General features: G+C 41.9%; 1 protein-coding gene across 1 annotated transcript in view; it reads left to right on the top strand.

The window, feature by feature from the left end:
* Window positions 1-5,587: 5,587 nt before the first annotated feature.
* Window positions 5,588-12,618, top strand: part of ADARB2 (adenosine deaminase RNA specific B2 (inactive)) — a gene marked incomplete at both ends in the record, with an annotated part of 307,517 nt that continues 300,486 nt past the window's right edge. Inside the window, one exon of the mRNA XM_082754534.1 lies at window positions 5,588-5,687. Coding sequence (XP_082610660.1) covers window positions 5,588-5,687 — 100 coding nt within the window. The remainder of the gene's footprint in view (window positions 5,688-12,618) is intronic.

The raw sequence follows: 12,618 nt of genomic DNA, 5'->3' as shown, positions 1-12,618 counted from the left end.
CAAATACTGCATAATTAAAATATAATAATGCTTAGCTGTTGTAGCATTGATCCATTTTCAAGTGCTTAAAGAAAGAGTGTACCTACTTACCTTTCTGCATATTGGGAAAGTGGCATGGAAAGAAACACGATCGATGGAGGCTTACAGAAAGTCTGTGACCAACTTAATGCCACACGAGCAAACCAACAATGTTCAGGCTGAGCCAGGACTGCAACACCTGAAGACAAAATAAGGATTCAGACATCCCTGCTTTGGAAACACCTTCATTCCATGTTTTGGTTTAGTTTATTACAAACACAGAAAACATGATTAAAATCAAAAGCATTTCTGGTGATGAGGTGTATCTCTACTCCCCTCCAGAGTCAGAGCTGCTGAGTTATGTTTTAATATGCCAACACAAACATCTTTCAGAAAGTTTTGTTTCATCTCCGGAGACTGCTGCTGTTTTGCATGGCATATACAGACTTACTAATTACAATGATTTGCAGTCTTTGACATCTAGGTATTTTTCCCATTAAAGAGAGCATTGTCTGAGCAGCTTTGAAATGTTTACCTTATGCTTATCAGGGAGTTTGACACAGCTTGCTGCTGGCATGCTGCATGGCATGGTGAACTCCTGTCAGGCTTGATGTGGGACCCACCAAAAACAAGGGGAAGAAGGGGACCTTCTCCTGTGGGAGCTGAGTCCCAGCTCCTGTGGCTTTTCCACAGCAGTGCATTGCAACCTGAACACCTTGGTTCTTCTGCAGTTTAATGAAGGGGCAAAATCCTTTTAGCATTATCTTAACCTCCTAATATCCAACACCACAGCATCAGCCAGTGTGGGCTATTTAACATACAGGAAGGTGCAAAGCAATCAGACAGGACCTGCCTGCAGTAAGGCGTTTGACTGGTAAACTTGATGCACTGAATATGGATCCATATCCTCATTGCTTCATTGCCACCCTGCAATGTTTGGCCCCAAAGCGAAAGTGGCTTTTGCTGCAAATAGCCACACCAACAGCTCCTCTTAAGTAGGGCAAGAGTGGATTAGTGCAGGCATTTTGCGGCAGAAGGCTCTGGAGTCTCACCTGCGCAGCCACACGATCGTGTTCACGTCCTGCTTTAATGCCCTTGAGCATGTTTTATCTTCCAAATTCTAAGGGACCTCACTTTTTTTCTCCACCTACACAGGCAGGGCCCTACAGGAGGGAGCAAAAGCAAGCAGAAATGGGGTGGGGAGGACAGGAGAAAACTGGAGCATTGCTGCTACATCCCTTTCTCCCCCAAGGAGCCTGCAGGGCCTGTGTGCTCGCAGACAGCATGTTACAAAGATCTCCGTGATGGCCTGCTGTGCTCAGTGTCCCCAGCTCCTCATGGAAGGGGTGATGCAGCTGGAAACTGGGGAATACTGCAGCCAGGAGGCCTCTCCTGCAAGTATTTGTGCACATCCCAGGATCTGAACAGGCTGGAGCTTGCTTCTGCTGCTGGCTGTGCTGCTCTGGGAGGAGCACCCCCTGCAAATACTGCAACCCTCCTGTGAAGCATCCCTGATGTGTCTTAGATGAACTTTTTTTAAACATTTTCATTTTGTAAGTTCAGTGCAGCTTTTTTCTTCTTCAAAAAAAGTTTGTTTCACACACAATTTTTGTAATATCATGTCTTTGAAAATTAATTTACTCCAAATTTTAGAAAAAAAAAAAAAACACAGAAGGATAAAGAAATAATGGATTTCATATTTATTTTAATTAAATATTTTTATATAAAAAAGTTCTGGCCACCCATAATACTGATGAATTTAGTATTCAAATTTGGATAACTGCTGTGTTCTTGGAGTTGCTTATCTGAGCTATACGTTGCTGAAATGGGGGTGGGCTGTTTTTTGTCTTCATACATTTTCTTTTTTTCTCCATTTCTCTTATTTATTAACTCTATCATGCATTTTTAGGTATGGCAATTTATGTGTGAAAGTATAATTAAGGTGTGCATTCTGGCATCTGGTTTTCTACTCTCTCTCTAGTATATTCTCACAGTCCCAGTCAGTCTTCCAGTTAATAAACTTTTTGGCCTGTCCTTCAGCTCTTGAATTTTGAGAGAACTTGAGTGAAGAAGTGAATTGTCACAAGGCTGGCAAAGCCTGAACTCCTTGGTTGGATATTTCCAGTGCTGAGAGACCTATGTCACAGAAACAGGAATAATGGTTTTGACATACGGACTGGGATGGGTTGTGGTGGGTCACAAGAGAAGTCACCGCTCCTCAGACCAGATAGGAAGCAGTCTTTTGCATCAGAACTCATGCTGTAAGTTCCCCTACCTCTCTGATTCACCTAAGTCTGCGTGGGTGGCTACGCACTGGTGTGGTGTGACTCTGCAGGCTGTAACTTAAGGTGTGTAAAGTCACTACCTTTAGTAGCCTGAAATGCTTCAGCTGGAATGTGATAAACATAACGATCTTCCCAGCTCGGGGAGATGTGTGAAGTTCTGAGCTGCTTTACTCTATGACAAGGAGCGTGTAATACCGCTGATGATTACTATCAGGGCACACAGGAATAGCCGTAATTTCTGTGGGGCACTGAGGCTGTCGAGTTCATTGGCCACTAGTGGGCATGAGCACATAATGGAAAGAGAGGTGGTATTATTTTAGATTTTTTTTTTTTTCTGCCTCACTGCTACTGCTTTTGTATTTCTTGGATTGAGTTTATGTCACTGCCTTTACCATAGTGCTTGAAATCATATACATGCTTGCCTGGGAGGAGAGACAGACCCAGCTGCACAGGACTAGTAACCTTGCATTGGAGATAAAAAAGGGTGTTGAAACAGGGGGTGTCGCTGGGTGGAGAGGGTGACTCCTTCCACTGTGGAGAACAAGAGGAATAAACAGCACATTTAAGGAATCCTATTGACTCTGTTGTTGGATACTACTGAAAGTGACTGCCCTTCACCTCAGCTCACGTCCAAGGGGAGATCTTCCCCCAGCATGACTTCAGCTGTCTTCATGCTTTCACCAGGCTAGTGCCTAGAACTGAAAGTATTTCATGAAATTGTTAGCACTGAGGAAGAGCTGCTGAGAATTGGTAAACTGTCACATTTTTCAGGTTGGCTTGGTAGCATGTCTTATCTAGGGACTGGCAACACCACCTCAGCAGTCTATTGTCTTACACTTCGGATTTCCTGTTCCAGTCTTTTTGAGAGAATAATTAAATGGTATCAGAAAGAAAATCTTCAGAAACTTTAAAGAATGTGTTGAGCTTGAAGCAAGTCCTAAGAACAGGTAAATGTTCTGGGACGCTCATTTTGTTTCTAACTGGGCCTTGCTTCTCATTTAGATCCCTAATGGATAAAGCACGGATTGGTACTGAAGCACAGAAAGCACTATTTTCTAAATCTGGCTTCTAAATTGAGCGCCTTAAGTTCCAGACTGGATGTGAGTTTGATATGTAGTTGAATGTGTGGCTGAGTTTTGCAGTAGCATTATTATTGCACATGCAATACAAATTTTCATTATATTAATAGACAAGTGTCAGCTGTGGTGAGAACAACAAAAAAAAACAGAAGGAAAAGGGGAGAAAGGCTGAAGGCTCAAGCAAAAAAAAAAAAATAAGGAAAGAAAAAATTGTGATTGTCTCTCTTGCTTCCCACAGACATGTTTTTTCATGAAATAAACAGAAGCTTTTAAAAAGATGTTTACTCAGGCTATAGTTCAAAGGTTTGACTTTTTTGGGTGATGTGTATGACGTTTTGGGTATGATGTTGCAGAAAAACAGCAGCCATTAACCCATAAAAGCTGTGCGCCTAAAAACCTGCTTCCATAGAGGGCATCCCGAATTATATCTGACACCCAAGCAACACTGGTCAAAATTCTCAGGCTCTCTTACCTTAGCTAGTAAGATACTGGGACCGGTTCTCTTCTGTGTTTGTGCTGTGCCACATAGCTAAAACTGGAGGTACACAAGGCACGCTTGCCACAAGCAGCAACAGCAGACCTGCTCCTCGGAGGATGGGGTCCAAGAGGTGACATCGTCTTGGTTCAAGGGTGTCATCCAAATTCTGGCTTAATTGAATGCTTTTTTAGATTTTTCTGGAAACGTTTTTAACCTGAAAAATCTGCACTTCGTGTAGCTCTGCTTAATCCAAAACTGACAGAGGCCTAAAGCAGCCAAACGCAGAGGGTTTCTAATAGCTGGGAGAGTCGCAGTGGAAGTGCTGAGCAGCAGGCGCTGAGTAACCTACATTCCGACAGAGGAAGTTTTAGATTAAAGGAGTTCTGATAAACAGGGTTTTACTGTGCTCCTCCAGCCGACTACAAATAGAGTCGGCACTAATGATGACATTAATTATTTAGCATATTTTTTTCTTGACATTCTTCTGTTTTCCATTCACTGCCTATGATTCCAAATGCATATTTTTAACTTAGATAATAACTAAGGAGGGGAGAGTACAGAAGCAGCAAGTCCCTTGTAACTTAAAGCAACATCTTATCTGTGGCATACGCTGGCTTTTTGTAATGAATGCGTAATGCTCTGTAGTCAAGCTTTTCAGAGGAATGCTGGTGTCATCTTCCTCTTGGTAAAAGCCCCTCTGCTCCCGACACGTTAATTGCACAGTTGCCTAAATGAGGCACTGCGGAGTGTTAATGTATCAGCCTGAGCGACAACACACTCCTCTTTTCACAGGGCTTTTGCCCTTGATCGTGAATTTAGCAAAGCGAGTACCTTAAAAATAAGCGGAGATTCAATTACACTTAGCCTCTTGCGTAAGGCTTGTGGGTACAGGGATCCTTCGACTGTAACTCATGCACTTTCCCTAGAAACAATAAGCAATTGGTGAAGTAGTTGGCAAGTGCTGGGTTAGGGAAGGATGCAGCGGCGTTCGTGTGTCTGGAAGCGGAGTATTCAGCATCCACATGGTTTATAGATAAAATAAATAGGAAAAAGAAAAAAATAAGAAAAAGAAAAATAAATAAATAAAAGGAAAAAAAAAGAAAAAGAAAAAAGGGGAGGAAAGGGGAAAAAAGGAAAAATGGAAAAAAAAAAAAATGAGGAAAAAGGAGGGAAGGAAAAAAAAGGGGGGGGGGGAGGGAGGGAGGGAAGGAGAAAAGGGCTCGAGATGCTGCCTGCTGGAGCCCCCTGGCCAGCCATCCCCGGGCAGGATGCTTCTCCTGGCTCCGGGGCTTGCTCGGGCTCCGGCCCGTGGGGTGCGGGTTTTGGGGCGGCGGGCTGGCGGCGCTGATGTCAGCGCAGGGCGGCGGGAGCGATTGGGCTGCGGGAGACTTTGCAGCAGCAAATCCGCCCCCCTTTCCCCCCAACACGCCTCCCCCAGACTCCTCACTGTCGGTTCCAAAGCTCGGCCGGCTGCGGGCAACTCGCAGAGGTGCCAAAAAGAACACAAAAAAAAAATAAAAAGAAAAAAAAGTGGTCGAGGGGCCGGCCCGGCCGCCCCCCGCCCCCGGGCATCGCCCCGGCCCGTCGGGGCGGAGGAGCGACCCCTCGCCGCCACGCCGGGCAGCGCCGCCCTACACGGCGCCCTATAAAAGCCGCCTCCAGCGAGGGGGGAAGCTCGGCGTGAGGAGAAGGGAGCGGAGCGGGGCTGCTCCGGCCGGCTTCGGGCCATGACATCCGTCCTGGGCAGCGGCAGGGCGTCGGGGGGACCGAGCGGCCAGCTGAAATGCAAGCCCAAGAGGAGGCGGAGGAGGAGATCCAAAAGGAAAGGTAAGGGAGATTTGTGTTGTGTGTTTTTTTTTTTTTTTCCTTGTTTGTTTGTTTGGGTGCTTGTTCTTGCCGCCCGCCCCGCGGACACGCCGGTCATTGTCTGGGGATGGAGCACACCGGCACCCCCGGGGCTCTCCCCGGGGGGAGCCGGCCAGAGGGGGGGGGGGGTGTCTCCGCACCCCCCTTCTCCCCGCAATCTTCATTTGGGGTCGTGGGGGACTCTTCGGGTGCCTCAGCCCCGGTGTCCCGCTGTGGAGGAGCAGAAAGCTGCGCCGAGCCCCCCGGCTGCAGGCAGGCGCCACACCGCCTCTTTTTGGCTTTTTTTCACCATTTTTTTTAAAATAAGGTCCGCCAAGTTTTGCTATTCTGGGGCCCGTTCCGCTTTCCCAAGCAAACCTTTGTTAGGAAAGCGCTAATTGTCATGAGCATGAAAAGTAAAGCTACAGGGTGTCACTGCAAACAGGGAATGTGCCCTAGATAAAAGCTCTTCTGAAGTCCTGTTTTCTCCTGTAGAGAGGATGACACACTACTGCCTGATTTCTGATGTTTTTTTGCCTGAAAAAGCCGAAGTTAACAGACTGAGCACTTTAAAGTGAAACGGTACGGGAAGCAGGTCCGGAAATGGGCAGGTGCAACGCATCTGCTTGCAGTGATGCCAACTCCAAGGGTGCCACTAACCAGCAAATGTCACCCAGCCCATTGCTGTCACCAGTACCTGGGACTAGCACGAGCTTCACCCAGCTGGCTTCTCAAGTCAAGCCGGCACTCGGATACCTTAGTTCTGCTGATTCCAGAAGCCCTCCTTTGGAAACATCATTAGCTAGGAGTCTTTTGGTTATTGATTATGTCAAAGCCAATAAGCGTGTTATTGGGGAACTTTTCAGAAGGGTGTCAAAGCAGGTTTTGTGTAGTAACAAGTGAAAAGGGGTCAAATGCTGGATGCTGAAGTGTATTGTACAGTTGTCACTGTTTCAACTTTCATGCCTGAACTCTCAGTATCCATAACGGTAGTAATAAACAGTGACCTGAGCACAAGAGGGAACAGCAGGCATGCAGATGTGCTCGTGCTTCCAGTAGGTGTGTAATCTTGTCTTGCTACTCTGTATCTTTAGCATGCAGTAACAGCTGGTGATAAAGGCTGTTTTATACTATTACCAAACAAACTTTGAAATATAAAACAAAGGGAGAGCTGCCATTAAAGCTGCTTCTATTTAAGTTGTGCTCTGCAGACTTATCTTGTATTTGTTTGAGCAAAAAAACTTTTCCGGGGTTTACAAACTTATCCTAGCCTTAGATACCCTGTGCTTGGCCAAGAAAAGAGCAGTCATTAATCCATGCAGTGGGGAAAAGGTTCTTTGTTATAAAGGTAAATTATAAATGTTGTTTCCCTTTCTAAGAAAGTGACAAAAGTGAGGGTGTTTCAGTAAGACTTCTTTTGCTGCTTTCTTTGTTGCCAAATGTTTTGCTGAAATAAAGTGGAAGTTGAAAGCCTTAACAAAACACAAAAATTTGCTAAATAATAACTTGGTAAATGCAGCTATTTGCAGAGCGCACAGCTGGAGGCTGATGGCATTCAAGAAAAGTACTTGTCTGACCAGTATCAATGAGTGCATTTGAAGCATTCATTTTTTATTCCTTCAAACATGGTATCCTAACATCTTTCCAACCAGTTGGTTAGTATGCTAATTATAGGGAGCAAAGCTTTTGTTTGTATTATTTTTCTTTTGTATATAACCACTTTATATATTCATTAACAATACACATTCCTGTGAATTTATGTTGGCCAAAAATGGCTTTAATTTATGGTAAGCCAAGTATAAAACCTGTTAGTTTTGACTATTACTATAGTTTATTTATATATATATATAGGTGGTAACTAATAACAAAGGTGTTGCTTAACAAACCGGCTCTCTTGAACACTTGTCAAGCAAATGTTTATTAGGCTCACAAATTACTACATCTTCCTGAGAATTAACATGGGCTCCACTGTTTTGCGGATTTGATCTATTTAATAGCTTGTGGAAAATCTTTTTCTGTAGTTACACCTAAGGCATCTCCCTTAAACAGCTCTCCGGCATGTATTTTGTTATTTATAGAAAAAACACTTTTAGAAGATGCTTTAAAGTATTTGCATGTATGTACATAGACACAGATACCTATGGACACATGTACACAAAGAAATTCATTGTAATCTTAAATTTAAATCGAATAGTAATCAGAGTAAGGAAATGATATTGCCTTTTGCATCCCTACTCTTCAGGGAGGTAGGCTCAACAGATTTATACACTAATATATTAGAAATGTTAAATGTGAACAGTGCTTAAACACAGTTTAAATCATTGCCTCATAGAACATCTAAGAATGCAAAGCAGCAGAAGAAAATACTATTTTCTATTTAATAACATTATTTTTTTACCTCTTTGGATTCAACTCTGTGGTTTCAGTCATGTTTTTGTCCTGGGTAGTGTGAATTACAAATTAATGTATCTGGTCATAGCATTTTGCTCCATTCCTTTTAAACCAGAGCATCCAGGTATAGGAGTTTTGGGACAGTAAGCGAGTTCAAGCAAGGAGAGCAAGCATTCTTTGAATAGATAAATCTCCATGTGTGTTTGTGATAAAAACAATAAAACCCATGTGCTGTGCTGCAAAAGACAGAATTTCCCTATATGCAAATAGAGCACTAAAGACCTTGTGTGATTCCAGTGTGCAAAGACATAGTCCTGTAATTGATTTGTGTGCACTTTATTTTAAGCATATGGAATCCAGCAAACTACTCAGTATAAATATTCTGCCTTGATGAGTTAATGTTAAATGTCTGTGCGCAGAATATCACATTGCAGGTGTATATTTGCCCAATGATTTCATTCAGTTTTACACTACTTGCAGAAAGCGTGTTTAAAAAAAAAAAAAATTGGCTGGATATTTATAGCTTTTTTGTTAAATTAGTATAGGTAGGAATCTTTTCATTGCCACTTAGAAAATCAGTATGTTAACTCCCAGGGGAGTTAATTTCTTAATTTCTCAGAGACCTAATGCAAAATAAATACAGATGGTTGCTAGAATACCTGAATATTAATTCCATGTAAAAGCAGAAACAGATATTGTTTCTATTTTATATCTGTGGTTATAAAATAACCAGAAGTTAGAAAACTCTGCCTAATGACTTAAAGAAATAACTTCTAAATTTTCAAATCCTTAAAGGAAATTGCTGGATTTGTGGATTCTTGTGTTTTCCCCAAGGCTTTCGAACATGGCAGAGTATTGGCAGAACTGAGCACAGTGGCCTCAGCATGTTTTATATGGACTTGCTAGCCTGCAGTACAGATCTTGGAAAGAAAGCTTGTGTTCTGAGATGAATGACTAAGAGTAGACAGAACAAAAGCAGAGTTGCAATTACTGGTAATACTAAAAAGGCCACACATCAGCAGCCTCCTGCAACTTCTTAGAAATCATCATATAGAAACTAAACATGAAATGGGTGATGAGGGATATGCCACTTAGTTATTGTGCAGTGTAAGACTACAAGTAAGCCACCTTAGTTGCAATGCCTTTTTATAGAGCTAGCAATTAAAGTTAATTACAGGGATTGGGAGGGAATCAGGTATCCCTGATGTGGTGGAAGGCTGGGCCAGGGGTTGCTGCTGATACAATGGGACATGAAATAAAAGTGGACAGAATAAAGTAAATAAGGACAGCAAGAGGATGAGAGGCAAAAATGATTGTGAAATTAAATTTCATGAAAAATTAATGCAATAGGAAGAGTGTACTGAGGACAGAGGGAAGAAATGAACTTGGTCCTTCATCATCCTGCAACACCAAAGTAATAAATGAGCGCATTTCATCTTGGTGAGGTTCAGGGACACAACTCCTTCCCCACAACAGCATTGTCGTGCTTCAAGATGTGTTCCGCTTATCTCGTCCCCTCGTAGCTTGAGGGAAAGGGACTGGATTTGGTGATAAAATTAAATTGATTAAACCTTTATCCATCATCTAATTTGGTACCTTTCTTTTTTCTTTTTTTTTTTTACTATTACCTCCAATTTCTAGTGATCCGTGTAATGACAGCAATTTGAGATAGCATCAAGGACATTAGCTACAATGACTGAACTTAAATTTAGAATAAAAATATGGGATTCATGAGTCCATATCTAAAGAGCAGACAATTAGGTTATAGCAGTTGTCTTCCTAGCAACAGCACATAAGTGTGAGAACAATAAAATGGTGCATTTTACTTTGACAGAATAAAATATTTCAACTTTACCTTAAAGTGTTAATTATGTAAGCAGAAAAAGCAGTAATGTAAAAAGTTGACCATATCTTAAATGAACAATTACAGATATAGCCTTTTTGAACATAAATTGTCAGATGTTTTGCTTTCTTCAGTAGTGATGCAAAGGCATTTAAAGGCAGTGGCAAAATACCATAGTGTTGGTAATAGCTTCACACTGCTTAAAATTTTGCAGCTTCTCCTTTGTGATTTGGGTAGGGGAAATTCTCCCATAAGGTGATTTGTTACAGCTTTGCTTACAAATTCCAATTTAAGTGGTATTAATGGAGTTTTTAAAATACTTAGCGGCAGCCCTTTCTGAAGTGATACCCTACAAATGGAAAACCCCGCACTAAAAATTAAAGGTCATATGAAATTGCCTTGTGAAATATCAAAGGTACTAAAGGTCTGTGCAAACGTTTTCTTAGGTTCTTTCAATGCCCTTTAGGTTAGCAAGTTGCATTAAAAGGCGAGCGTTAGAATATCTGTCTGATCTCCATTAATTGTACGACTTTTGAATTACCGCTGTCCAATATTGCCTAGGTTTTGCAAGTAGTAACGAACCTAAATTGATCCCTGTGTTCACGGCTAACTATCTCTACAACCTTTCAGGCAGTTTACCACTCTTTCCCATGTAAACTATTAGTTACCCAGACAAAAAAGCTGATACGCATCAGTAGATAGATCATTCTTGAGGCATCTGTGATAAACTTGACATTTTTTGTGTAAAACAGCTTGGTTTGCCTGAAGATCATGTAAGTTCCAATAGGAAAAGAAAGTGCTTACATTTCTTCTCTAGCTGACCTTTGTTTCCCGTTGCATGAATTTTAAACGAAGCAGCCAACCCAGAGGTGTTCTAACAGCATGTTGTGATATGTAATATATTACAAAGACTACTTAGTTAACTTGTGGAAGCAGCTTGTCAGCCCATACTAATAGGCAGCCCTCCCTGAGTCATAAAATAACCAAATTTAATGCTTTAACAGTGAGCATTTAAATGGATGCTGTTATCATCATTGTTCAGTCAGTCTCAAATTTCTTGCTTCTTCTGATGGGTTTGAAATATGAAGGTGTATTTTTGGGCCCCGAGTTAATAATGTCTCCTCTGGACTAAGGACTGGACATTGCTGTGGGTGGTTTAATGAAAATCCCTGCTAACCAAAGCGTGATAACAAGGAAAGGAGAGAGCAGGGCAGGGTGCATAAAGAGCAGGATGCCCAACATTGAAGATATTATGGTGTCATTAGTGAACGAAAGGTATATTCTTGCAAAATGCTTTCTACTTCATTTTGGCTGTTCTGGCTCAAAAATGTATACTAGAAATAGTGAGGATTCAGAGACATATGGCAAAGGGATTAGAGATGTGTAAAATTTCAGTAGAAGAAAATTGATGAGATTTATATCGTTTACTTTAGAGATAAACATAAGAAGGAATAGAGCAAAACCATATTAATGAAGGAAAGATTACAAAGAAAATAAACAGGCTACTCTGGTTTATTCCTGATTTACTTACAAAGACAGAGGCCTTTAAGGAAGCTGGATTTCTTCACATTTTGAAGGAGTGAGAGGACTTTGTTTAGAGACAGTATGTAGCTGGCCTGTGGGATGCATTGCTTCCAGATACAGAAAACCAAAACTTCAATATGTGTAGGGAGAGGAGGTGCTTCATTAGCTCAGCTGAGACTAAAACTAGAAAGTTTGCTGTTTCCTTTGGTAGGATGCGTTCAAAAGGATTTTTATTTTTTTTTAATGAGATATGAGCCTTCTTTTTCAGGAAAGTGCCTGACTTGGATTTAGAGGAAAGGCAATTTGTAGATGCTTTATTTGATCATGGTCACTGAGGCTGTCACTGCCCGGCTACCTGTGTGCCTCATAAAACTGGGAAGCATGGCTGGAGGAAAGCAGGTGTATTTCCTTGGTTTTCCTGATGATTTGTTTAGTCCTTATCCTCTGTTTCTACTCATCTCCCCATATGTAAAGTCAGGCTGAAATTGAGACTGATTCCATGATGCTGTGGTGAGTTTAGAAGGATAACAAATTAATGTGTCGTCCCCATCCTTATTCTTTCCACAAAAGGAACAAAGTGGTGGGATATCATGATTGAAAATAAGCCATGTAAACATGATTTCTTCTTCAGAAGGCCAGTTACTGATGTGACTGCTAACGTGTACCATGAGATGAATGGTGTGTAGTAGATGACTCCCACAGACTGTGGTTGCCGTTGTGCAGGTGTTGGGAATTGTTGCTAAAGCTGTTAACAGCCCTTGCACTGATACTGGAGTCACACCGCATGGGAGTGCTGTTTCAAAAGCTGCCGTGTGTGGCGATAGTGCTTCATGTGCAGTTCAGGAAGGAGGAGTGAGCGATTGTAGATCTCAAAGTGCTTCAGGACAGTGTTTTTTCTCCATTCTTACATCATCTTTGTACCTTATGAGGTGCTCAAAACTATTAGCAGAGCCACCATTCTGTCCCTGCTAATGAAACATCACCATGAGAAGTCAAGGCTGCTGGGAAGTGTGGGAAAGAAATAAGTAGGTTTTGACAGACATTTTATCTCCCTCTCCATAGAAAGAGATTTATACACAACTAATTTTATGCAATTGCCTGCTTCTTACCAAGTGAAATGGCTACTTACTCCTTAAATAGAGGGATTTAACAAAT

The sequence above is a fragment of the Aythya marila genome, assembly GCF_965140915.1.
Source record: "Aythya marila genome assembly, chromosome: 2".
NCBI classification, from domain to species: Eukaryota; Metazoa; Chordata; class Aves; order Anseriformes; family Anatidae; genus Aythya; species Aythya marila.
This window is presented reverse-complemented; position numbering and strand designations above follow the sequence as displayed.